The sequence below is a fragment of the Phocoena sinus genome, chromosome 15 (assembly GCF_008692025.1).
Source record: "Phocoena sinus isolate mPhoSin1 chromosome 15, mPhoSin1.pri, whole genome shotgun sequence".
Taxonomy (NCBI): Eukaryota; Metazoa; Chordata; class Mammalia; order Artiodactyla; family Phocoenidae; genus Phocoena; species Phocoena sinus.
In genome coordinates, this window is record NC_045777.1 from 12,327 (window position 1) to 40,217 (window position 27,891).

Here is a 27,891-nt window from a genome sequence, read left to right on the forward strand (position 1 = left end):
CTGTGTGTCTGTGTCTCTCCTCTAGTCTCTTAGAAGGACACTGTCACTGATTCAGGGCCACCCGGATCCATGATGACCTCATCTCCAGATCCGTAACTAATTATACCTGCAGAGACCCTACTTCCAAATAAGGTTCTTTTCTCAGATTCTGGGAGCCATGACGCGGACATAACTTTTGGGGGGACCTCCCCATTCAACCCACCATAGCACCCAGTTCCCAGACGCCAGCCGACCTTCCTCAGGACAGCATCAGCCTGGTGATGTTCTGTCTTTCCTCACGGAGTTGTCTCTTGTTTCTTGTGGTAACAGTGAGGTTGGGTGGGGGGCACTTCTGGCTGACCTCCCGATCATTCCAGGGACCACGCTGACGTGTCCTTCCCGGGAGGGTGCGAGCACGGCCAGGGCTCCCTGGGAATACTCCACACAGACCGCTCGGTGGTCAGAAACCTGCATGGGCTGGACCGGCCCCTGGCACCTTCTACCACATCCACAGCCTGGTGGACTCTGTGCGGGCCTATGACCAGGAGGTGTGGACCGGCAGGATCGGTGGGAGCCCGCCTGCCTGCCACGAGGCCTCCAGCCCACCACAGACCCTCCAGTCCTGCCATGGACACCCCCGTCGCATTAACCCCCAAGAGGGCTTCTGGGAGGGGTGAAAATTTGGCCATGAAGACAGGGCAGGCCCTAACTGCAGCAGAGGGAGGCAAGTACTGGGGGTGCTTGGCTATTTGTCCTCCAAAGGCCCAGGATGTGGGCTCTGACTTGATGGGTCCACCTCCACCTGGGCTCACCTGCGGGGTCGCTGCAGGGAGAATGCATCCTTGGGTGATTTTCCAAGTCTCCCCACATCAGCCTCACTCCCTGGGCCCCCCTGGTCCCATTAATAGTCTTTAAATAGTGTCTCTCACCCAACAGGCCTGCGTGGGAGATTTTAATATTGTGTGGGAGTCCAGCGACCAGCGTCCATGTGTCCTGTGTGTCCTGGGAGGGGAGGGAGCCTCGCTCTCACATTCCTGCCCCAGTGCACCTGGGGTCGGGGGCAGCAGACCCAGGCTCTGTTCCGGCAGAAGCTCCCTTTCTGTGAACAGGTCTTCCCCCATTCCCGTTATCCTCCCTGGAGACTCAGGAGGCCGCAGCATCGGGGCACCTCCAGCACCAGGACGCCACCCTAGGGAATCTCTCAAGAGCAGGGACCAGGCCTGCAGGCGGAGGGGAGGAGGGAGCCGGCCGCTTCAGGATCCCCGGGGCTAGGATGCCTCCTACACAGGAGGGCCTTGGACTCAGCTTAACTACCACCCGGGGTCTCCTACCCCTCCCCTGGTAGGGGAGCCCTTCAGATTCCAGGGCCCCAAGATCCTCCCCACCGACTTCTGCCCCCAACTGCAGAGCTGGGGACCCAGAGACCCCCTCCCCGGCTTCTTTTTTCTTGCTCCCAGAATTCCCTGAAGCTGTTATACTCAGGGTTTATTATGGTGAAGGATGCAAGTTAAAATCAGCGAGGACAGGGGGACGAGCAGGGTCCAGCCTCCTCGGCTGTGGCAGCCCAGGGAAGCCCACCTGAGTCCTGAAGTGCAGGGTTTATTGGGGTCTGTCACGTCAATGTGGGGACCGCCATGTGCCTGACCTTGGCCTCCAGCCTCCGGGGGGGGGGGGGGCGGGGACCCAGGAAGCCCCACCATGTATCACGCCATCAGCACAGACCAGCCTGGAGCGAGGCCCACGGAGCACGGACACTCCCATCAGACTCAAGGTGACCTCTGGAGCCAGGACAGAGGCCCGGCCTCTCTGTGGGCAGGTGAACCCACACCGCACAGGCCCTGGTGCAGTGCCCATTCCGTGGGGTCAGCATGGGTGCCCGCGGGTCAGCCAGTGTCTGCGTGTCTCAGCCTGTGACCACAGACCACACTGTCCTGCTCTGCTCACAAAAGCGAGGCCAATGGAGGGACTACGGAGGTGGGAACAAAGCCGGGTCATGGTCCGGCTGGGTGAGAAAGGGTCCAAGGAGCGAGAACCCGGCTGCCCTTGCCTGGTGAGCCGAGAGCTGACATCCACCCTGTGGGCAGCCCCTCTCCCCACATCCTGAGGTAAGGCTGCCTTTCCTGCACCCTGGACAGGGTCATACCTGTATATACAGCAGAACGCACAGCAGTGCACGCAGCAGGCCTGCCTGATGCCTGCCCTTGCCATGTACTTGGGGGCTTGCCGAGGGTGGAACATCCCGACAGCACACGGGCCGACCCCGGGGAGGATGTAGGGGGTGAAGCGTTTGGGAACCTTTGGAGGGGATCCTCACCTGTCTGCACAGGTGGACTGAGGACACCGACCAAGGGTGGGCAGGCGGGGAGCCCAGGAAGGGTCCTGGGTCATCCCTGAGGCTGGAGGAGGGCTGTGGAGCTGGGGGTGATGGCGGTGGGGACGAGGGGCTGATCACAGGACAGCGAGGAGACAGAGCATCCGAGGCAGCGGGGAAGGTGAAGACTGTGCCCGGCGGGAGGACGGAGAGACCAGCAGGTGGCGCTGCAGGCGCGGGTAGCAGGGCTGCTCCCTGCAGGGCAGCGCCAGAGCCCCGCACCGCTGGAAACCCCGCCGTGTCCGGATGGGGGATGGGGGCCCGGATGGGCGGGAAGAGTTTGGAAAAGTCACCTGACCTCCACATGTCCTGGGGGAGGGGTTCCCTGCTCTTTCCTTAGAGTCTCCCCACCTGGGGAAGTCAGCACACTCAACAGCCGGTCGTGCACTGCTTGGAATCTGTCGGGAAGATGAAAGGGAAGTGGGGGAAGGAATGAGAAACAAGCTCTACGTGTTTGGACAGCACATGCCACTCTAATTTCCAATAAGGAAGAGGAATTTCCCAAAGGCTCAGGGTGCCCCTGTAACCAGAATGGGGCTTGAAGCAATCCTGCCACCTTGTGGCCAGTTCCAAAAACAAGTTGAAGACAGTTGCTCAGGGGCAAGGTTGTAAATGACAACTATCATAGAAAAATGTCTTGGGGTAAGTAACTGAAAAGGACTTGAAAACAAGGCAGAATTGCAGGAACCGGATTGCAAGAGGTAGATTGGACTCGCCGTTAAAGCACATGAAAGCTGCTCAACATTGCCTACGATTCAGTTGGCCAAAACGGGTGTACAGGCTGAAACCCATATGACCTTTGTGGCCAACCAAACATGCGGGAAATACAAATCAACACTACAGAGATGTGTCACTTTGCCCCAGTCAGAATGGCCAACCTCACGAAGTGTAAAAACCAGAAATGGAGGACAGGATGTGGAGAAAACGGAACCCTGCTGCGCTGATGGTGGGAATGTCAACTGCTAACAGCCACGCTGGAGAAGGGTATGATGTTTCCTAAAAATTCTAAGAAACAGAGTTACAGGGACTTCCTGGTGGCGCAGACATTAAGAATCCAACTGCCAAGGCAGAGGACACGGGGTCGAGCCCTAGTCAGGAAAGATAACACATGCCGCGGAGCAACTAAGCCCGTGCGCCACAACTACTGAGCCTGTGCTCTAGAGCCCGCGAGCCACAACTACGGAGCCCGGGTGCCACAACTACTGAAGCCCGCGTGCCTAGAGCCTGTGCTCTGCAACAAGAGAAGCCACCGCGATGAGAAGCCCGCGCACCGCAGCGATGAGTAGCCCCACTTCCTGCAAACAGAGCAACCCCACGTGCAATAACAGAGACCCAACCCAGGCAAAAACAATTAATTAATTTAAAAAAATAGAGCTACAGAGCATACGGCACTTCCACGCCTGGGTGTATATCTCGGGATAACCATAAATCCATAGGACACAGGCACTTCAACTGTTAGTGCAGCCCTTTTGCAGGAGCCTCGGCTTGGAAACAATGTAAATGTCCTTGGAAGGAAAAAATGGATAAAGAAGATATGGTACTTGTACTGTACAAGGAATTAGTACTCAGCCATGAAATCAACGAAATAAGGCCAGTTGCAGCAACTCGGGTGGACTTAGAGACGATCATTCTAAGTGACAAAATTCAGACACAAAAAGACACAGCATAAGATATCATTTATAGGTGGAATCTAAAAATGGTTACACATGAACTAAATTACAAAACAGAAACAGGGTCACACATTCAGAAAACACACTTATGGCTGATAAAGGGGAAAAGTGGGGGTGGGGTGAGACATAAACCAGAGGGTTGAAATTAACACAGATACTGTTCCGAAGACCAAACAGGTAATCGACAAGACCTACTCTATAGCTCAAGAACTGGACTCAGCACACTCTAGTCACGAGAAAAGAATATGTATGACTGGTAAGAATCTTAAAAGAATTTATGGATGTCTCTCTGTAAGTGAAACAAGTGGACGTGCAGCAGCCAGAAAGACAGCATGGAAAATCAGCTACACCCCATTATAAAAATAAATTTTAAAAAAAGACACAGAAAGAAAACGTTACAAAATTCGTTCAGGGGCTGTGATGCAACCTGGATTGACCACATCTAGACCCACAGCTGCATGGGCCCTAAGGCTGGACACTCGTGGGGCTGAGAGGCTGGGTGAGGAGTCAGCAAATGCAGCCCCCTTTCGAGTAATCCTGCCTGGTCCCCATTCCATGGATCCCAAACCTCCAAGTGCAGGGGACCCTTCGTACAGCTAAAACATGCACGGGACACCCTGACGATGGTACACCGTCGCATCGGGAAGAGTTTGGAAAAGGCGCCTCATCTCGCCATCTCCTGGTGCTCGGGTTCCCCCCTCCAGCCTCTTCCCTAACAATCTCCCCACTTGGGGAAGTCAGCACCTTCAACATCCTGTTTCGCACACTTTGGAATTTGTCCGGAGGATGAACTGGAAGGTGGGGAAGAATGAGAGACAACACCTAGGTATTTGGACAGGCACATGCCACTCTAATTTCCGAAGAGGAAGTGACGAAAGGCTCAGCTAGCCTTCGGAACTAGAATAAGGCTTGAAGCAATCCTGCTGTAGGGTGGCCAGTGCCCAAAGAAACAAGTTGAAAAGTGGAGCTCAGGGGCACTGCAATTCACAATTGTGCAGGACTGTAAACGATCCCTAACGTGCAAAAATGCCTTGAGGTAAGTCACGAAAGAGGACTTGAAAGCAAGGCAGAATTGCAGGAACGGAATTTCAAGAGGGACACTGGTCTCGCCTCGAAAGCACATGGAAAGGGGCAGAACTTCTTCAACAATGCCGTTGGCCAAAAAGGGCGTACGCGTTTTTCCTGAATATATTCAGGAAAACCACGTACGCCCTTTTTGGCCAACCAAGCAGGCGCGCGGTGCAAACCAACACTACAAAGAGGTACAACTTCGCATCAGTCCGAAGGGCCGTCCTCACAAAGTGTAAAAACCAGAAATGCAGGATAGGGCGTGGAGAAAAGCGAGCCTTTTTACGCTGATTGTGGGACGGTAAATTGCCAACGGCACTCTGGAGAAGTGTAGTTTATTGCCCAAAACATCTAAGAAACAAAGCTACAGAGCATATGGCACTTCCACTCACGGGCGTGTATCTCGGGAACACCAAAACTCGACAGGACACAGGCACCACAACGTTTAGTGCTGGTCTGTTTACAAGAGCCTCGACTTGGATACAACCATAATCTCCCTGGAAGGAAAACATGGATAAAGAAGATGTGATACTTATGTACAATGGAATACTACTCAGCCATGAAATCAATGAAATAAGTCCAGTTGCAACAACTCGGTGTACTTAGGTACGATCATTCTAAGTGACGTAAGTCAGACAGAAAAGAGAGACTTATCCTCAGGTATCAGTTATAGGTGGAATATCAAAATTGCTATACACGAACTAAATGTCAAGAGACACAGAATCACACATTTAGAAAACATACTTATGACTGCTAGAGTGCAAAGGTCGGTTGAGGTGAGGCATAAACCAGGAGTTTAAAATGAGCACAGATACCGTTCCATAGACCAAATAGGCAATCAACAAGGCTTACTCTAAAGCTCAAAGGACTAGACTCGGCACACCGTACACACCGGACCCTGACCCTGACCCTGACCCTGACCCTGACCCTGACCCTAACCCTAACCCTACCCTACCCTAACCCTAACCCTAACTTATAGGTGGCATCTAAACATGGATACAAATGAACAAACTTACAAAACACAAACAGCGACACACATTTAGAAAACACAACTGTGGCTACGAAAGGGGTGGAGGGAGGGATAGACCAGGAGGCTGAAATTAGCATACATACCTTCGTGGACAATATAGGTAATCGACAAGGACCTAGCGCGTAGCACATAGAACCCAACACATTGAAATCTCCGGAAGAGAATACGTAAGACTGCTAAGGATATGGAAAAAAATATGTAGATGTTTCTCTTCATGTGAATCAAGTGGATGTACACCAGAAAGGGACACAGCATTGTAAAGCAGCTGTAATCCACGATATAAAAATGATAAATTACAAAGAGAGAGAGAGAGAAATTCTTAGTAAACGCTTTCAGCAGCGGTGACCCAACCTGGAGTCACATGATGTAGACCCAGAGCTGGCTAGTGCCCTAAGGCTGGACACTCCTGGCGCTGAGAGACACCTGGTGAGGGTGTGCCAGCAAATGGAGCCCCACTGCAGTCGTACTGCCTGGTCCCCACTCCATGGGTCCCATATCTCCAGGTGCAGGGGAGCCAACCTACAGCTAGCCTAACCCTCTAACCCTGAACCTCTAACCTAGATCCTTTAACTCCGATCCCTCAAAACCTCATCCTCTTAATGGACCTTCTAATACTGTCCCTAAGCCTCTAGCCCTGACCCTGACCCTATCTTCTCACCCTGAGCACTAAGCCTGAATTTTATTAATGAAATGTACAAGTCTTTTATTTTTTTTTATTATTTATGACTGCGTTGGGTCTGCACTGCTGCACGTAGGCTTTCTCTAGTTGCAGCGAGCGGGGGCTGCTCTTCGTTGCGGTGCGCAGGCTTTCATCGCAGTGGCTTCTCTCATTGCGGAGCATGGCCTCCAGGCGCGCGGACTTCAGCAGTCGCAGCACGCAGGCTTAGTAGTTGTGACATGTGACACATGGGCCCTGGAGCATGCAGGCTTCAGTAGTTGCGGCGCGTGGGCTCAGCAGTTGTGGCTTGTGGGCTCTAGAGTGCAGGCTCAGTAGTTGTGGCGCACGGGCTTAGTTGCTCCGTGGCACGTGGGATCTTCCCGGCCCAGGGTTCGAACCCGTGTCCCCTGCATTGGCAGGTGGATCCTCAACCACTGCGCCACCAGGCAAGTCCCTGAGCCTGAATTTCAATCCTTAATCCTGACCCTCTAACTCTGAACCATACACTACTCCCTAACCCTAACCTCTGACCTGACCATGATCCTACACCACCTTTAACCCTTAACTATAGGCTCATATCAGAACAGACTAAAAATTTGAACGCCACTCCAATCCCTTGAAGTCGCATGAAGAAGCAGGTAACTCAGATACACTCATGCCTCGCCTGTCCCCTACCTCCAATCCCCTTTCCCCACACCTGAGACCACCTTGCCTCCTTATCCCGTAAGTATCTCAAGCCCCTTGCCTCTGGGGCGGTGGATTCGATACCGTCACTTGGCTGCCTTGCAACCTCGGCATCTAAGCATTTGGCTCGCTTCACGACTTCCAAACACCATGGGTCCCTAAGCCTGAAGGCAGGGAAGCTTCCGTAAAACACATCCCGCTGAAATAACTCCCAGAGACAGTTAGGATTAACCACGTGACAAAGTCCAGAAAACAAGGGCTCTGTGCTCGCAGTGGGGAGACAAGCGTCCCTGCGGAGCCCGCCACACGCCTCCCACCACTCACTCAGGGCTGCTGACTGCAGTGGCCTCCTGGCTGTGCTCTCACCACCCCAAACTGTGCTCTAATGTTCTTACAGAAAAACGGCCTGTTGAAGTAAAAGCAGCACGGGCCGTCTGTCATATACTCTGCCGCCAGAACGGGCCCTCACCCAACCGTGCTGGTGCCCTGATCTCAGACTTCCAGCTCCAGAACTGTGAGAAATACACTTTTATTGTTTATAAGCCAACTAAAATACCCAACTGGTGTTTTGTTATAGCAGCCCAGATGGATTCAAACAATCAGCAACGGTGTTTAGGAAAAACTGGAATTTTCAATGAAAAAGAAAAAAAAAGCTCATTTACAATAGCACCTCAATACTTTTAAGTCTGGACCACGACCCTCTGACCCTGACACTAAATCCTGACCCTGGCCCTGGCCTGACCCCAACGCCAACCCTGAACCCTCATCCTCACCCCCTGCTGCCCCACAAGATATGATGCCATTACCCAATATCTTTTACTTAACATTTTGACGATAGGGGGAAATCGTGCCAAAAAACTAACCAGACTCTCTCCAGACGCCTATGCTCTCATGTAGCCACTCCGTCTATTCCAACTTCCTGTGTTTAATCACATATCACGCCTCCCCTAGGTGTGCTAGAATGGTACAGACTTCAGCAATAATGCAAACGGTGAAAGAAAGCACAGGATTCTAATTTTTTTTTTTTTTTTTTTTTTTTTTTTGCGGTACGTGGGCCTCTCACTGTTGTGGCCTCTCCCGTTGCGGAGCACAGGCTCCGGACGCGCAGGCTCAGCGGCCATGGCTCACGGGCCCAGCCGCTCCGCGGCACGTGGGATCTTCCCGGACCGGGGCACGAACCCGCGTCCCCTGCATCGGCAGGCGGACTCTCAACCACTGCGCCACCAGGGAAGCCCCGATTCTAGTTTTTTAAAGTTTATTTTAAAACATTTTTGAAAACAAAATGTAGCCAAGAATTTTAATTCCACACAGGAAACAGAAGCAATGCCAAGAAGGCTGAAGCGTCGTAACTACCTTTATTGGTACCTTTACTGGTACCTTTACTGGTATCTGTTGTATATCAGTTCATTAAAACCTTTGTTTCATATTTCTTGCATTAATCCCCTGAAAGTTCCAGATGGGCAAAAACATTTTTAAATACACAGCTGATTTCTACATTATATACTTAATATTTATAAATTTGTTATTTGTTTTGCACATGTCTATGGCTGTACTACTTTCAAGACGAAAGTCACATATAAAAATACAGACTAATCAAAACATAAAAGTCAGCCACTGTCTAGAATGTGGTTTACAATATAGAGCTTGCAGACAACACAGACTATATATATGTAATTCATCTGTTTGAAAACAGAAAGTAGTGTCTCAGACTGACTCTGGAGAAAGGTGCTGACACAAAGGGAAACTCACTGATGATTCTCCTTTATGTTTATTAAATAGATCAATACCAAATTATTTCACATATATTATATTCAATATCTATATATATATATCTTGTAACCAAATTCTGGTTTAAAAGTCACAAACCAACATGTAAGTACAAAATGTTAGGAAAGGTTTAACATATATAGGGGAAAACATGTCTTATGCCTCGTAAAGACTTTTTACAATCTAGCATAAAGGCAAATGTGGTTGAAAAAAAAAGGAAATCCATATACAATTACAGAAAGAAATTTAGTCAAGCCACCTAATATAAAATATTTCAGATATCATGTCCAAAAATGTCCATGTGTTGCAGAGGTCTCTACAAATCAATTAGAATGACGTCAACAAGATCTGCAAACTGAGGTCTTAGCAAGTAAACGTGACTCGTGCTTTCCTCTCTGAGACAATGAGGCTTGACGTTCAGTTAAAGGCAGGTAAACACAACTATGAAGAAACCCTTCTTTACAACAGTTTAACTGTACCAATTGAGGGCAATATACCCGCTTTGCCAGCTATGTGTGCACACAGTGTTCTGTGATAAAATGACTCAGTTACTTTAAAAAAGCATAAGTGGCAAAACAAAATAACCAGAACTCCGCGAAGCTGGTAAAACCACAAAGACACTGAAATCCAGCAACGCCTGAGAGGCTGAGAGATAAAATTAATCATAAAATCTGGATGACTAATCCTCCATCAGCACTCTGATTTGGGGTTTAGCGTTAACATTTTATACTAGCCTTTGGTTAAAACTGAAAAGTCTGAAAAGAACCAATGTTTTGGAAGAAGCAGTGTCACTTGGAAACATCCTGCCACCTAACTAAAAGGACGGCCTCTTCTTCTAGACCCACGACTTGATAAGACAGGAAGCTCTCAACACACAGCGCTGGAGAAGATGGATTCCACAAGTCAAACTTGAGTGCTATGTACCAAACACGCGTTTGTTCTTAGGAAAAATTACAAAACTAACAAATATTTTTCTCCAGAATTATAAAAGATAAAATCTATGAATCAGTACTGTTATGTGATTACAGAAAAATAGCCAACTGAAAAAAAAACAACAAAAAACCAACCCACAGGCCGTCTACATCGTCCCCAATCCATTTCCTGCAGCCAGTACTTCCCACCTGCTCTGAGGACTGAGCCTTAGACACCGCTGACTGTATTTAAAGTTGAGTCAACAGTACTCTCCGTCTCTGGGGCAAAAGTAACGTAGCTCGTTACTTACACACAACACTTGTTTCATTCTTCAGGACTTTCTTTGAGGGGATCACTCAATGTGGGTTATTTTAAAGGTAACAAAAGGTGTCAGAAAAAAATTCCTTGGGATTCTTTTGCAATTCCACAAAGACACCTGGCAATCTGATACGTTCATTCCTCTCCCCATCACAATTTTTGTTTTTTAAAATTACAATTGACAACTCACATAAGATGCAATTAATTTACTTAAAATAAGAGAGGGCTTTTCAATCAAGTATCCACGTTCCAAATAACTAAAAGATTTAGTTAAATCTTTTTAATTAATCTTTTAATAAATCTTTAATTACTCAGTGCCGGTAACTAAGAGGTTGATACCGTAAAATTCAAACTTGCACACAGGCATGTCCCACTCAGAAAAGATTTTATACACTTAGCAACTTGTGCTTTTTGTCTCACCTTTTATAAGAAACACAGGTTAATTTCAACTTCAGTTTTCCTTTCTGATGCGGACACGTGTACCTTGTGTAAGAAACGGCCTCCAGGCCACCTCCACGTGTAGACCTCAGCATTTCCTGAGAGTGTGAAGTCAACCCCTCCTCCAGGAGACTCTCGCCCTTTTGAGACATTCCCCCCTCGCACCTTATGTTTGTCAGACTGTGTTTACAGAAATCAGATGACTGGATGAAAACTCTACAGGACAGTCAAGGACAGACGAGAAGACGAGATGCAGAGCGGGAGCCCCTTCCTTCTCCAGTGCACCTGCTGCGGGCAGCCCTCCAGGAAGGCTTGACCTCCTCCCCTGGACCACAGACTTACTTTTCTCTGTAATAAAGCAGGTAGTACTTCAGGGGATCTGGCAGAGGGAGGCTCAGGACCTTCTCACGCAGGAAGTTCACGGGGGGCTCGGGCTTGGTGTCCGGCGGGGTTGTCACCTCTTCTTCTTGCCGCTCGTCTTCCAGGTCTCTGCAGCTGGTGTCATCAGAGGAGTTGGAGATCTGACTGGCAAACACCTCTTTGTCCAAAAAGACAATCGTTTCCATTCGGCGGCGGCGAACTCTCCTCCGTTTAAACCTGGGAGTGTTCTTCAGTCCGTTCCCGTTTTTGTTCACAGCTTCCTGGTGGATTACCTTCTTAATGGTGCCCCGGATGGCAATGCGCGCCAGGTCCTGGAGGCTGCGAACCGCCAGGGGTGCTGTGCAGACAGCGAGACCGTCAGCCTCACCCTCGTGACACCACAAGGTCTAGACACCTGAGAAAATTCTAACCACATTTTCATTTTCTGGCGTATTTACAAACACATTACAAGAACAGGGCAGTGCTGTAGGCAAATGTTAATTATACTCTAATTTGCACTCATATGGTATTTTTCAAAAGATATTTTCAAATGCACTGACCTTTAAATCAGATAAGAAAAGGAAGCAGTACTGCTTGGCTAATCAATCAATGGAAGACTAAGAACCAGGGTTACAGCGTTTGGTTCTTTGACAACCGGCTTCATTTCCCTATTTGCCGTGTTCAGTGATGCACTGTCTCATCCAGTAAAATACAGTGACCACATGGCTCTACAATTCTTTTATCTGTTTTAATATTTTCACAGTATTTCAGAAATTTAAGAATTTGTTCCTTTTTTATTAAAGTAGAGAAAAAGCAGTTCCAAAACATTTTTAAGAACAAAAGTCCCAAAGCACATCAAGGAAAAATAAAATCTGGTAATTAAAGCTCAATTTAGGCTAATGTGTAGGCAATACACACATGGCAATATAAGGGCTCTTCGGAGGGGAAGAGAATCACTAGGGGCCATGTGTTTAAATGCATGACAATGAAAGTCAGCACCACTTCTTACCCCCCTGAACCTAACTTCTCCAAAAAGTAACAACCCGAACTATCCGGAGGGCTCCTCTGTTGCCCACATCTCTTACCAGAATCACAGAGGCCCGAGCAGAACCTGCCCAGCGCCCAATGCCCTGGAGGCGCCCCCGGCTCGCAGCACCCTCCTCCCCTCTGTCAGGACACCGCACTGGCCCGGCCCTCACACCCCGACACGGCCAGCAGGAGGTGGTGGCAGCACTCCTCCCCCGCCACTCCACTTGCTGTTGCCCCCTTCTCAGACCTCCCAAGGGCCAGCTCTGGCCTCTCCAGCTCACCCCGAGGTGCCATCGGTGGGGGCCGCCTCATCCCCTGGCCTCCTCCTCTTCCACCCAGCCCGGCGAGCTCCTCTCCGCTTATCCTATTAGTCCTTGGTTCGACATCCATCCCGTGGCTTCAAATAACACGGGGCAGCCAAAGGCTCCCCAGGTTCTAACCCAGTCCTGCTGGGGTCAGGGCCTCCTGCAGACCCGCCTCCATAACATGCCAGCCACCTCAGGCCCACCTCCTTCCTCAGACAGGCCCTACACGCCTCCTGAGCCCCTGCCACTGTAGAGCCCCATGTCTTAGCTTCAGTCTTCATCTCTTGCCCAGAAAATCCCAGCGGCCTCCTGACCAGCTCAGCCTGCAGTCTGGTCACTCACGCGTCCATCCGAGAGCTCACCCCATCCCCTGTGCAGCACACGACCACATCCTCACGGCCTCCGTGCGCACTGCCCTCATCAACGTGACTCTACTCGTCTAAGAACCTCTGGTCCGGGAGACAAGATCACAAGTTCCCTTCAGGAGCCCTAAATAGCATCGACACTGTTCACTGTGCCACGTTTGCTTTGAAGCCCCAAAACCCACATCTCGGGGTACCCTCCACGTCTTCATGATTCTTACCCAGGCATGATCAAGACACTTGTCATAGATCCCACCTGTGACCTCACCTTCTGAAACTCTGCAGGGGCTCTGGAAGGCGGTGCCCTCCCCACCCACGGGCAGTGCCTGCCTACCCATTCCGGTGGGATTTTCAGGGAGCACACATTTGACAAATTCACCCTCCCCTGACCACCAGGGAATCCAGAATACAGAGGTGCCACATCTTCTATTTAGAGTTTTTTGGGGGGGGGTTGTTTTTTATTTTTTGGCTGCATTGGGTCTTCGTTGCTGCGCGCGGGCTTCAGTAGTTGTGGCACATGGGCTCCATAGTTGTGGCTCGAGGGCTCTAGAGCGCAGGCTCAGTAGTTGTGGCGTGCGGGCTTAGCTGCTCCGCGGCATGTGGGATCTTCCCGGGCCAGGGCTCGAACCTGTGTCCCCTGCACTGGCAGGTGGATTCTTAACCACTGTGCCACCAGGGAAGTCCCCACATCTTCTACTTAAAACATGGGATGGACTCTACCACCTACGTGATAAACTCGGGTCTAACCCACCTGCCCACCTCACGTTCCCACGACCCCCACTCTGGCGAGCTCCTCTCCGCTTACGCCTATTAGTCCTTGGTTTGACATCCATCCCGTGGCTTCAAATAACACAGGGCAGCCAAACGCTGCTAACCCTAACCCTGACCCTGACCCTGACCCTGACCCTGACCCTAACCCGGACGTCCCCGGCATACGTGCCCCGCACACCAGCGACGTCCAGCTCACGGCCAGTGTGCCTCTGCTCACGCTTGTCTTCCCTTCTCTTTCTTTCTAGGGGTTCCTTTTCATCCTTGAATAGCAAGCACAAACATCCTAAAATAACCCGAAATAGGCTAAACGTAGACTTTAATTTTTTGAGTGACTTTTTAAACATCACTTGTAAAACTTTAAAGGCTTCAATGGGTGGAAAAGTGTTCTTTAACATTAAAAGGTTTCTTATGAATTTTATTTCTCTTCAAATTCTAACGACAGTGAAAAGATCTAAACAGTAAGCAAGAATCTTCATACTCACGTAACTGGACAAGTCTTGATTCTCCTGACTCCGACTGGCAGGGCTGGATGAGTGGAGCAAAAGACACAGCCAGAATCTTTTTGGTTTCCCAGGCGGAAGGACCCGTCCGAGTTATCTTAGTCAACTATCCCAAAGACAAAACGAGAAGATTCAAAAGGTCTGACTACTGGTAGTGTCGATTTAAATATAATCATTCCTATACACAACCTGAAAAAACACAGACACTAATAATGAAAAACCCTGACAATACGGGCCTGCAATGTGCCCATAATGCGATGTGACAAGAATTACACATAACTTAATGATATTCTTGCAAATATACTCAAGCTTCTAGTACAGAAAATGTATCTAACAGGGAAAGAAGTTAACGGGTGACAAGAGGAAACAATCAGAGAAGGAATGTGGGGATTCTGATGAGACAACCTTCTTGGACTCTACTGAAAAAGTCCGTGTGGCGGGGGAAACGTAAGGAGATGGGGCGATTCTGAAGTACAATTCGTTAGAGACCCTCACAACCAGCTGCGATGCTTCAGCCTAGACGGAGTCCTGGGCTGTGGTTTCTGGAGGGTGGGAACTGGAAAGAGACCATCTCGCCCCCACTGAACAGCAGCGGGAACCCCTCGAAGGCAAATGGCCCGATTGCTTCAACAAATAAATCGCAAGAAAGAAGGAAAACTTGGAGATTAACAACACCGAAGAGATAATCCACCAAGTGCAGGGCACAGCCCTAAATGGGGTCCCATTCAAGTAAGCTGTTCAGCCTGGTTTTGAGACAATCAGGAAAACCTGAACGCTAGCTGGACGTTTCAAGATATTAAGGAATTACTATTAACTTTTTTAGGTTGATAACGGTTTTGTTATGAAGTTTAAAAACACAGAACCCTTATCTTTTGCAGATACAAACTGAAATATTGAAGAATATTTTTTTTTTATTAAGGACGTTCACTACAGTCTTTACGTAACAGTAAATAACAATAAAAACGACATACAACCTAATGTCTGATTATAGGAGCCAGATAATTAACTGGTCAATGGTTCAGCCGGCTACCACGTAAGCACAAAAAACGATGATGTGGAATATTAAGTCACTTAAAATCATATTCACAAACTCTGTTAAGTAAAACACCTTAGTGTACAATAACCTTCTTGAAAGGATACAAACTAAGAGGAGAGGGCTACAAGAATCACACGCTAACAGTCATTAGGGACTGTGAATAGTTTTTCTTAATGTTCACATCTTCTGGATTTTCTAAAATAAATAATTACTTTTCAAACAAAATGAATTGAATGCTAATATTTTAAAACTGAAGAAAATTTCACCAAAACGCACAATCTCCTGACATTTGTCATTTCTCTTTTTCCTAGTTGTTTGCGACGGATAGGTTGCTCATTTATTGCGATCTGTTTTCCCAGTGAAACACAGCATCTACAACATACAGAAACATGCATAGCCAAGCAGACCTGGACAAGATTCCCACTCAGCAAGGGATTCTGTGCAGTACCCGCCACCATGGAATGTAACAATTAGACTAGCTACCGAAATAGAATTTCTCTAATATTTTTTTATGTGTACTGTAATTCCAATACGAGAAAAAGCGTAAAAGAATAGCTAAGGGGGGGCGGGGGGAGGAGGGGGAGAGGACAGAAAAGACGAGGAGGGAGGAGAGAGAGGGCGGCAGGTCAGCCTTGCAATGCCGGCTCTGGGATGCCCGCCTGAGTCAGGACCTGCCCCGCCTTGGCTGCCTCTGCGGCCTGTCTCCTCCTCAGTGAAATGGAGGGCATCGTTACAAGGGTTACGAAGGAAAGTGCACGTCAGACCCCCGGAACCGACGCCGGCAGGCAGCTAAGTGTGCAAAACTGTGGGTTACGTGGGGATCTGACCTTCTCTTCCAGCGGCATGACCAGGACGCCCCCGACTTTGAGGAGGCTCTTCATGTACCCCTCGTGCTGCTTCTGCACGCCTGCCCCGCAGTACACCCGGTCATACTGAGAGCAGCCTGGAGAGATCTCCAGGCAATTGCCGGTGACGAAGGAGGGCTCGCAGAAGTCAAACCTGAAGCAAACAATGTTTTCCACCACTAAATATATCACATCAGAAGAAGCCTACACAGTAAACCTACACTAAACACGGATATGTTTTCATTGCATAAACCCACAGCAACACAGCAAAATCAGAGGCAGAAGATGGGCCCCAGACTTCAGGAAGAATTACGCTAGTAATAAGCAGAACCCTAGAAATTCCAAACCAAATATCGTGAAAGTCAGTATCATAGGCGCAATCCAAGCTTAAATCACCCAAGCTCCAAGCATCACTACTGGCTATTTTTATTATCTTATTTTATTACCTTATTCAAGATCTACTAACCGAGTAAAAAGAGGGAAGATTATATTTGGTTTTTCTAAAAATTTTAATCCCTAAAATAAGAACTTTAACGCTTTGTTTTAAAATGCAAGAGCTAGCTACATGGTGCCATTTAAAGACAAATGTGGGACTTCCCTGGTGGTCCAGTGGTTAAGATTCCGTGCTCCCAACGCAGGGGACCCGGGTTTGATCCCTGGTCGGGGAACTAAGGTCCCACATACTGCAACTAAGCCCATGCACCACAACTAGAGAAGCCCGCACGCCACAACTAGAAAACCTGCACAGCCAAAATAAATAAATAAATTTAAAATAAAAAAATAAAGACAAATGCAACAATTCCATTTTGCAAACAAGTAGGCGATAAAATGTTGTCTCTACTGGAAACACGAAAATTGGGAAAAATGAACATTCTATTTGTTCTCTTATACTGGTGAGAAATTACCTTCAGGTATCATAATTTAAAAACTTGGACTGCCCTGGTGGCGCAGTGGTTAAGAATCCATCTGCCAACGCAGGGGACACGGGTTCGAGCCCTGCTCTGGGAAGATCTCACATGCCGCGGAGCAACTAAGCCCATGCACCACAACTACTGAGCCAGCGTGTCACAGCTTCTGAGCCCACATGCCACACCTTCTGAAGCCGTGCGCCTAGAGCCCGTGCTCCACAACAAGAGAAGCCACCACAGTGAGAAGCCCGCACACCGCAACGAAGAGTAGCCCCTGCTCACCGCAACTAGAGAAAGCCTGTGCACAGCAATGAAGACCCAACGCAGCCAAAAATAAATAAATTTGTAAAGAAAATAAAAATTAATAAAAAACGTAAGGCCCTTAAAAACACAAAATATTTTAAGAATAATTAGAACAGATACACACATATCCCTGACTCTCCTGCCACAGTTTAAACACGAAGAGTAATAAACTGATTTCTTTCCATTTAATCCAAAGTTTAAGTTATAACTGACACCCAGAACCACAGACAGATTTGATCTTACTTGTCGAAGCTGTCACTTGTCCTGATGAAAAAGTCCAGCTTCTGCTTCGCATACTCTGTCACATCTGAATGGAGTTCCACCCCGTGGTTCACACCAAAAGGACCTAAAAGGTTTCAGGATAAGAAAACATGTAGAATTAGGGCGAGAACCCCTATTCTTTTATTTCTGTTTCATAGACTACAACACATTTGATTTGGCATGTATAATTACAGAAATACACGTTATTGGGCCTAAATCACCCAGCCCAATATTTAAATATGCAGGCTGGCCTCTGCTCACCACATCACCAATACTCTTTCCCACAGCTTCCTAAAGCCTGGATCTCCCTGTCCTCAAACTTCTACGGAATCATTTGAAAATGTAAAAAAGCCAAGGCCTGTAACCAAGAGTTCCAAGTGCCACTAATGAATTAAAGAAGAAGCATGTATTTGCAAATGAAAGTGGACACAGGCCTGTTTTCCATCAAAGGTCTCCCCAAACACTCAGATGTGGTGTTTAATTCTCACAAAATAGGTTTTAATCATCATTAAAATAAAACTATAATTCCAAAATCAAAATGAAACTTTTTTAATCAAAAGAAATTTATCAGTAACTGGAAATAAAGCTGTGAGAAAAGTTAGGAGCCCACTTGATGAAAGCGCTTCCTCCACATACAAACGCCTGTGGGCTAAATCTCGGTGAGAACTATTGACACAAACAGCTTCGTTAAATCTCTGTGTTGTAAGAATCCATTTGTATGAAGGTCGGGCTTCCCTGGTGGCGCAGTGGTTAAGAATCCGCCTGCCAACGCAGGGGACACAGGTTCGAGCCCTGGCCCGGGAAGATCCCATGTGTCGCAGAGCAACTAAGCCCGTGTGCCACAGCTGCTGAGCCTGCGCTCTAGAGCCCACGTGCCACAACTACTGAAGCCCATGCGCCTAGAGCCCGTACTCTGCAACAAGAGAAGCCACCGCAATGAGAAAACCACGCACCGCAATGAAGAGTAGCCCCCGCTCACCACAACTAGAGAAAGCCACGTGCAGCAACGAAGACCCAACACAGCCAAAAATTTTTTTTAAATAAAAAATAAAAATAGGGCTTCCCTGGTGGCACAGTGGTTGGGAGTCCGCCTGCCAGTGCAGGGTACACAGCTTCGAGCCCTGGTCCGGGAGGATCCCACATGCCGTGGAGCAGCTGGGCCCATGTGCCACGGCTGCTGAGCCTGTGCTCTGGAGCCCGCGAGCCACGGGTGCTGAGCTCGCCTGCCGCAACTGCTAGGGCCCGCACGCCTGGAGCCCATGCTCCGCAGCAGGACAGGCCACCGCAGTGAGAGGTCCGCGCACCGCAACGAGGAGCGGCCCCCGCTCGCCGCAGCTGGAGAGGGCCCTCGCGCAGTGGCGAAGACACAATGCAGCCAAAAATAAATTTTTAAAAAGATGCAAAAAAGAAATTAAAAAAGAAATTAAATTGAATTAAATTAAAATAAAAACATTTGTATGAACGTCAAAACAGGTAACGCTCATCTGTGTGATGGAGGTGAGCATCTTCCCCCTTCTGGAGGGGTGGGGTCCTGCTATGGGGCGGTGGCCATGAGGACCTCTGGGGCACAGACTCTACTCTGCATCTTGTTCTGGGTGATGCTTACATGGAGGTGGATGTAAAAACTCACCAAGTTCCACGCTTCACACTTGTTACTTTACTGCGGGTAAGTTATACCTCAATTTAAAAAAATCTGCATGTGAAAATGAACAGGGCACATAGGGCTTTATTTAAAAGACATACAGGGACTTCCCTGGTGGTCCAGTGGTTAAGACTTTGCCTTCCAATGCAGGGGGTGCGGGTTCGATCCCTAGTTGGGGAGCTAAGATCCCACATGCCTCGGGGCCAAGAAACCAAAACATAAAACAGAAGCAATTCTGTAACAAGTTCAACAAAGACTTTTAAAATGGTCCACATCAAAAACATCTTATAAAAAAATAAATAAAAGACATACATATCAAGTCACAGTGCAGCATTCAACCCTACAGTCCAACAGAAATCCTGGTAAAGGCAACCCTCTGTACGCCCACAGCTTTGTTTTGCACTCTGCCACTTGGTTCATCTGGCCCCTTCCTGTTGCAGCAGCCTGGCCCCAGGCCCAGGCCTCCCTGCCTCTGCTGGATGACTCACGCGCTCTCCTTTCTCAACACCTGTCACGTACAGAGCTGCTGCTGTAACATTCTCTCATCAAAACACAGCCTACGGGCATCCTTGGTGGCTCAGTGGTTAAGAATCCGCCTGCCAACGCAGGGGACACGGGTTCGAGCCCTGGTCCAGGAAGATCCCACATGCCGCAGAGCAACTAAGCCCGTGCGCCACAACTACTGAGCCTGTGCTCTAGAGCTCGCGAGCCACAACTACTTAGCCCACGTGCCACACCTACTGAAGTCCACTCACCTAGAGTCCACACTCTGCAACAAGATAAGCCACCGCAATGAGAAGTCCGCACACCGCAACAAAGAGTAGCCCTCGCTCGCCGCAGCTAGAGAAAGCCGTGCACAGCAAGAATAAATAAAAAATAAATAAACCCAACGCTGCCCAAAATAAATATCATTAAAAAAAGAATAAACATAGTTATAAAAAGAAAAACCACAGCCTACTTGAGAAGTCACATTTCCAGTGTTTGTATCACATCCACATTATTCCGTTTCCATCCCCACTGCTCTCTTGGTCACTTGCCAGAGACCAAGAAAACTTGCCATTTTTCCCCCTCATCATGTTCTCATCAGCCCCTCACCTTTGTTAGGCACTTATTGAGGACACACCTCCTATTCCCAAGAAGCTTCACACCAGACTAAAAACACATATCCCCTGACCCACCCCAATAAAAAGAGAACTGAAAGCAGAGGGAGTACAGGGGGCGGTCAGGATGGTGGCACCAAAGACACAACACTGAAACTAGTCCCACAAGGCCCCCCAAGCAGAGCATCACACGACACCACACGACACTTTCAGGTTAAGCTGACAAGTGCTGCGTCCTCCCCACCCCCAACTGGGACCTCAAGAAGGGAGCGCCCTCAGCAAAGGGGTGGGGCCACAGAATGAGCACAGGGACGTGGCAGAAAGGCTGCGGTCAGAGAATAAGAAGCCCTAAGTCAAATGAAACACTTCAAGCCTCACATCTGCAGGCACTGGGAGGCCAGCAAGGTTTTCACCTCTGCAGTGATCTGCACGAAGCACCGTCACGGCTGAATGAACCAGACAGGGAGGCCCAGGACACACAGCATCCGGACAGTGAAAACGGCGCAGTGCACGCAGCTTTCTCCCTGCAGATCCAAGATGGCTACCCGCGAATGCAAGCTCTCAAGTTACCTCCTTCAAATACATCAAAGCACCACGCAGTGTCCACACAGCTTTCCTTCCTTCAGAACTCTCCTCCCCTAATAACTAGTGAGAGTCCCAAGAAAGAGGGGACTCAGAAAAGACAAACAGCAACATCAATTGTAAGCCATTTCTTTGTAACTTCTACACAACATCAAGTGCAGCAGGTCAGCTGAGGTTTACTTTAAGTCACCTTTTCCTGAGCATTTCAGTTCTTTCCAACAGCATTTCTAATCTAACCAGTTTGATATCCTTAGCTCCTCCAATTTTTCAGCTCCAACAGAGGGAATTACAATTCACTAATTCCAGAATGATGAATAACCCTGGCTCCCTTTGCAAAGCAGTTTCAATCCAAGTTAAGTTCAAAAAGCATTTAGCTTAAAAAAAAAAAAAATTCACATTTAATAATCTGAGGGTAGCAATTTATAGCCTCAAGTCAGATGATCAGAATCTCAAAACTTCAGCAAATTCTAAAGTATATGAACTTATAAAGAAACCAAAAGTTTCATTCCATATCCACAAAAAGCAACTGTTACTGTTAAGATTTTCTTAAGTGCCTGTATCAACCGCAAAGAAACAATATTGTGATGGACCACTAATGATTTAAACATGACTTTAAAGCCGTTATTACTTGAAATCGCCGATATTCGGAATCTTACACTGACCCGGTAACGATGTTAAGATACTTAAGCCGAAAGCTTTGATATTTAGCAAACCTGGGAAAACAGCCTAATGGCTTCAAATGAGATAACTTGTGAAATCCTTCCCATCCCTGGAATATATTTAAAAATAAACAACTTACAAGTATTAACTTTTTTAGTATTAAAACAAAAACAAAAACTGCTTGGAAGAACTTTAACTTCCAGGGGACTTTAAAGTTAACTATTCCCAGTTTAGAGACCATGACAGGGCAGGCTGAGTGACTGTATTCATCGAGAAATGACCATACGGTCCAGATTTATACAATGTCTAGGTCCTCCGTTGTCCAAAAGGAGGGTGTGCCGATCAGATGTTGGAGGTGCAGGCTGGGGGGGACAGGAAAGCTTCAGAAGGACGCTTCTGTTCCTTACGGGGATTTCTCGGTTAATACAATCACCCCCCACCCAGGGACTGTGTGCACGCCACGACGGCCGGGAAGGCCGAGGGCAGTTACAACTCGGTCTCCACAAAAGGACACGCTGCCGGCAGGCTCTCCCTCCTACGTGGGACAGAGCCAGACTCACCGAGGATGAGCCCCACCATGGAGCTGAGGTAGCCGGTGCCGCTGCCCAGGTTCAGGAAGGAAAGGCCAGGCTGCAGGTCCAGGGCCTCCATCACCTCCGAGTAGATGCACGGAGCGGAGAGGTGGATGTTGCCGTGCTTCCACGCCAGGTCCTTGTACGCGTTCTCCTTAAACTCCTCGAGGTAATAGTCGGCGCGGTCTACAGCTCGGAAGGCCCGCTCCACCAGCTCGGAGCGGATGTACTGCGCCGCCTTCAGATGGTCTATCAGCTCGTCGTTGTCTTCACCAGCACTCACCGCACCTCCCATCTTCGGGACCGCGCTTACGGAAAGCTGCCGCTTTACGATTTTTAAAAGGGCAATTCATGCTAAAGGTTAGAGCGGAGCAATAGAAGTTCTAAACACATACCAATTTCAGATCCTGAATTCTGAAAGTAATACAGATGGAATATGTCTAGCCATCACCCACCCCTCCCACCTTACCCTCCTCCACTCCCAAGAATGCCAGATTCAAAAAAGAAAAGTTAAATTTGAAATTCAATTATATCCATCCAAAAATGAGTTTGTAATTTATAGCATGGACTGAATACAGATGAACATGCAATACCTAAAACACAGCTGACGACTTAAAAACATCATTAAAGTATTAATTCAAAACTTTACTAAAAGTCATCATTCTAGAAAGTCAAGCATTTAGGATTAAAATCATCTTGAATATACACCGATCTCTTTTTTTTTTTCTTTTTTTCTTGGTCGGGTCTTAGTTGCGGCATGTGGGCTCTTTCATTGCGGCATGCGGGCTTCTCTCTAGTTGTGGCGCACAGGCTCCAGGGCACGTGGGCTCTGTAGTTTGCAGCACTCAGGCTCTCTAGTTGAGGCACACGAGCTCAGCGGTTATGGTGCCGGGCTTAGCTGCCCCGCTGCATGTGGCATCTTAGTTCCCCGACCAGGGATCAAACCTGCGTCCCTTGTATTGTAAGGCGGATTCTTTACCACTGGACCACCAGGGAAATCCCGAATATGTATCTATCTTAACAGGTATATATCCACATATGGAAAAATCATTGAATGTAAACATAAAAAGGGAGCAGATATGTCTACTAGAAAATCATTCTAATATCAACCTCTTTGAATATTTCAAGTGCTGTAGATCCTTTTTTTGTACATAAATCTTCAAAAGCAAAAAAAAAATTTTTTTTTAATTCAGGTCAACAAATAATAAAAAGTTATTCATTGTTCATTTGAAATTCAAATTTACCTGCTGTCTTATATTTTATCCAGCAACTCCACATCCCACATGCACATAAACACCAAGTCAAGCAGTCCATTCAAGCTCCGATCTGGACGTTCTGATGTACAAACTTCAGGCAAAAACAACACCCACAAAACCCTCTTCCCCTCGAAACATACTGTGACACACACCTCACTGTGACGAACACAGCACCCGTCTCAAGGCTACAGCTTAGGAGCAAGAGAAGCTGCTACTAGAACTCCCTCAACTCCTCGAAGTATCAATACCTACTACACAACCTTTCCAGCTCGTCGACAACGGAAAGTACATTTCCACTCTCCTCCCAACCGCCTTCAGGAAGACAAAGCAACAGCACGTGCTCCCCTCTGAGCCGGCTACCAGAACACCACGTACCCTCCTCTAGTTCACAGCGAAAATGCTCCTTCACCTGTAGAGGTTTTACTCTTCCTAAACAACTCCAATTTTATACTTACCCTAGGGACTTTTACTTCAAATAAAATGGTAATGTTTACAAAACATCTGATACAAATTGCTGGGAAAAAAGAAAACAGCACTGACTTCCCGGTGGTCCAGCGGGTAAGACTCTGCGCTCCCAACGCAGGGGGCCCGGGTTTGATCCCTGGTCGGGGAACTGGATCCCACATACATGCCACAACTAAGAGTCCACATGCCACAACTAAGAGTCCGCATGCCGCGACTAAGAGTCCGCATGCCACAACTAAGAGTTCCAAACACACACACCCCACACACAAAACTGGCAGTTGTGGTGGGAGAGATTTCCCCAGGAATGAAAGCCACCGACCCACACAGACTAATCTTCAGCTTCTCACAAGGACACAAAATGTGTGAAAGGTGGGACTTTTAATACAAACGCTCTTCTATGTTATGGCTGGAACAGTTCATCTTCATCGTCAAGATTTTAAAGCTGAAGACTTCCCTGGTGGCACAGTGATTAAGAATCCGCCTGCCAACGCAGGGGACGTGGGTTCGAGCCCTGAGCCGGGAAGATCCCACATGACGCAGAGCAACTAAGCAACTACCGAGCCTGCGAGCCACAACTACTGAGCCCATTTGCTGCAACTACTGAAGCCCGCGCGCCCTAGGGCCCACGCTCCACAACGAGAGAAGCCACCGCAATGAGAAGCCCGTGCACCACAACGAAGAGTAGCCCCCGCTCGCCACAACTAGAGAAAGCCCACGCGCAGCAACGAAGACCCAACGCAGCCAAAAATAAAAAATTTTTATTTAATTAAAAAGATAAAAATATATAAAATAAATTAAAGATTTTAGAGCTGAATATTAGACTTCCAAATCACTAGGATCTTCCAATTATTAGATTCTCACCCCCACTCTAAATTGTTTCAGAGCCCTTCCTGGTTACACTCCACGGCCAGTTAACTTAGCCAGATGGGATAACGTGCTAATGAGGTCAAGTTTAATCCTGGGTAAGCCACTTAGTTCTGAGGCTAAGGCCTATAGCCCTAGTCTTGGACAGTCATCTTAAAATTGGGGTCACCAGTTAAAAGTTGGGTCACGTTTGCTTGCTTTAGGGAAATGTCTGGCACCCACACATCCTCCAGGACGGACCTGAAAGCCACCTCTTCACCCAGAAGCCCACAAAGTATAATGTTCTATCCTCAGAAAGCAAACACGGAGTATATGTTGGGTATGTTTCATTGTCTATTAAGTATTTATCCCTTATTTTCAACTTTGCCTCACTCTGAAAGTTTATTCCACGTGCAAAGGCCACGTTTTTAGTAAAACTAGCAACTAACTACAACCTTTTTACAGGCACCACCTGCCCGTCACGACCTCGTTTGGGCTTTACGACATTATTAGGCATATTGGGACTGAGAAGTTATTCTCGTGATCACACACCAGTGTGAAAGGACAGGGCTGCCATTCAACCCCGGGCCTATGTTCTCTACCCCACACCAAATGCAGCTTTTAAAAATCCTCAAGGGAGCAAAACTCTACCAATGAACACACTGGTAATCTCTACCCAAAATGACAGACGAAATAAGTGCGTGGTAACCCTATCTGCTGCCACTGGTAGGCTGCACGCGATAACCTGTAGGATCTGATATTTACTATTAACTTTCCCTGGCAATCTAACACTCCCTCACACTGGAAACAATCACTGCTTATTACTGACCACGAATGTGGTCAGTCCTAACGCCACCAAAAACACCAGCAACCGGTTAAGAGATGTCCTTGCCAAACCAAATCTGGACCTACAAGCCACTCAAATTCAATTTTTCAAAGTAATGGCAAGTCATTTTTCAGATGCTGCACCCGACTATACTTTGCAACCCTGAACGCACCGCTCCGCAGTAACCGGGCACCACCCAACAAGAAAGCCTTACTCTAATGCTGCTTCTTCCCAAACCAGCCGTAAGGGCACAGGGAGGAGACGGCGCTCGGCCATCTGGGGCAGGACCAGGCATCGGAAGGTCTCAGGTGGACAATCGAGGAGGCTGTGACAGTGGCCAGGCTAACGAAGCATGCAGCTCTGATACCCGGGGCCAAGATTCAGGTCGACGCCGGGTTTATCAGGCTACTTATTAAGGGCAACATGGACAAAGTAATTCAGCTGGAAGATGAGCTGGGGAGAAGGAACCAAAACCACACCTCCTGCCGCAGGAATAATGGAAGAAATGGAGACTTCTTTCATTTTGAAAACCAGAACTCTTACAAGGAACGCAGAGGGATTTTTTTTTTCCCAAGTACTCGAAAGGCTGTCATATACACAGTATACATGAATGAGCCTGATGAAAGCCAGGCCAGTGGAACACGTGTTGGATGGAGATAATTTCTACTAAACACACAAAAAAATGCTTTCTAAAACGGGAAGTGAAAACACTGACACGTTGTCAGAACGAGGAGTCTCTCCCCGCCAGGGATGTCCCGCGCCAAGTACAAGCAGGGAGGGGGCCCAGGCGCTGGTCTCAGGGGCCGAAACCCACCATCCCCAAGGGCCCCTCCCACCCTAGCGTATGGCTCTATTTCCCCCCAGCAGAGCCACAAGTTCGGACTTGTTTATACAGGGACCTGCCGGTCTGCCCAACACTGAGAATGCAGTTGTTTACTTCAGCCCCTCCTCGGTCAAAAAGAACGAAGAAAACGTTGACAAGCACATGAGCAAAGGGGGGAGATAAAGGACTTCTCTGATGTGCAAACATCAACTCGGGAGACACAGGCCCTCGCAAACACAAACGAAACACACGCACCAAAGCCCGGCGAGCTCTCCTTTCCGAACGGAAGGCGTCTTTCAAGTCTTGCCCGAAGCTAAGTCCCCAAGGCTTGAAGGGCCAATACTTCCTTAACAGGCTCTGTCACCTTCTGAAAAGGTCCAACCTGTTTCAAACCTTGGTAACTCTCCACTTGCCGTGCTAATTGCAAATGTTTCCTACTTAGTAAGTCAGGGACGAGCTACGCGTCTGGAGAATTAAGTCAACCTAAGGGGTGTAAGCAATGCGCACCTGGAGAGACCTCGGGAACCCCCGGAACGCTGGAGGGCGGACCCCCGGGGAGGGGGGAGGGGCGACGGGAGACGCCTGGGACGGGGAGGGGTGTTTATGCTTGGGGGTGGGGAACGAGAGGACAGCGGAAGAGGACAGGAAGACGGGGAGAAGAGAGGGCGGCCCTGGGGGAGGGTCCGGGAGCCCGGGACCACGGGAAGGGGAGGGGTGGAGAGGAGGGAGAGAGGGGGAGGGGGCCGAGGGGCCGCACCGCCCCCCATACCCCGCTGCAGGCCGGGCCGAGGGCGGCGGCGGCGGCGGCTCAGTACCTCCTGGCTCGGCAGGCCCGCGGAATCGGCCGCTGGGCCGCACCTGCAGCTCTTCTGGCGCCCCTCGCCAGGCCGCCTCCCACTACGCAGCCCCGACCTCCGCCGCCGTAAACATCCATCGCCCCACTGCGCCTGCGCGCCCGAACGCCCTACTGCGCGTGCGCCCGGGTCCAGCGTTTAAAGGGGCAACGGCGCAGCGGAGGGCCCCAGCCAGACGTCCCGGCCGGCCACGCGCTCCGCTGGGAGGCGGAAGTCAAAGGGCAGCCGCAGGTGACCGTTAACTCTAACGCGCCCCACCGCGAGCCAGGACTCAGCTGTGACCACGACAGGCAGGGCTCACTCCTTGGAAGTGACCTTCCAGGAGGGGACCGACCGGTGAGGAAGAAATGAAAACACAGGGGATGGACAGCAACTGGCGGCGGCGGTGGCTACTGTGGCTTGGATGACACGGAAGGGACATTCCAGCGAAGATCTGCAGGACCGGAAGGATCCAGCTGTGCCAAGAGAGGGTCCAATGGCTGCAGGCCAGGGAGAGCTGAAGTGGGCAGGAGCCTCTAGCATGCCCACCCCTGCGAGGGGTCCACACAGCCCCGACTTGCACACCCACCCTCACTGGCTTCACCGCCGCCTCCCACGCCGCATCCTGATCAGCCCTTCCTGTCATTCTGCGTCTCAGAAGCGGCCTGCCCCTGCATCCCGGCCCACTGGCAGATCCTCGGTGTTACTTCCCCG

General features: G+C 48.9%; 1 protein-coding gene across 6 annotated transcripts; it reads right to left on the bottom strand.

The window, feature by feature from the left end:
• Nucleotides 1-1,453: 1,453 nt before the first annotated feature.
• On the bottom strand, nt 1,454-27,292 carry PCMTD2 (protein-L-isoaspartate (D-aspartate) O-methyltransferase domain containing 2). Of its 6 annotated transcripts, XM_032605137.1 has the most exons (7): nt 27,160-27,277; nt 26,600-26,711; nt 22,120-22,456; nt 17,558-17,660; nt 16,086-16,257; nt 14,205-14,328; nt 8,797-11,613 (listed from the first exon to the last, which is right to left on the bottom strand). In XM_032605137.1, the coding sequence occupies exons 3-7, from the start codon at nt 22,424-22,426 to the stop codon at nt 11,234-11,236; spliced, it is 1,086 nt and encodes a 361-aa protein (XP_032461028.1). In that variant the 5' UTR covers nt 22,427-22,456; nt 26,600-26,711; nt 27,160-27,277; the 3' UTR covers nt 8,797-11,233. The 6 variants fall into 6 exon arrangements, with proteins under 6 accessions (XP_032461032.1, XP_032461030.1, XP_032461028.1 ...); XM_032605141.1 differs by lacking the exons at nt 8,797-11,613; nt 26,600-26,711 and adding an exon at nt 1,454-2,748 and having other exon boundaries at nt 27,160-27,292; XM_032605139.1 differs by lacking the exons at nt 8,797-11,613; nt 26,600-26,711 and adding an exon at nt 5,305-5,585 and having other exon boundaries at nt 27,160-27,292.
• Nucleotides 27,293-27,891: the final 599 nt, after the last annotated feature.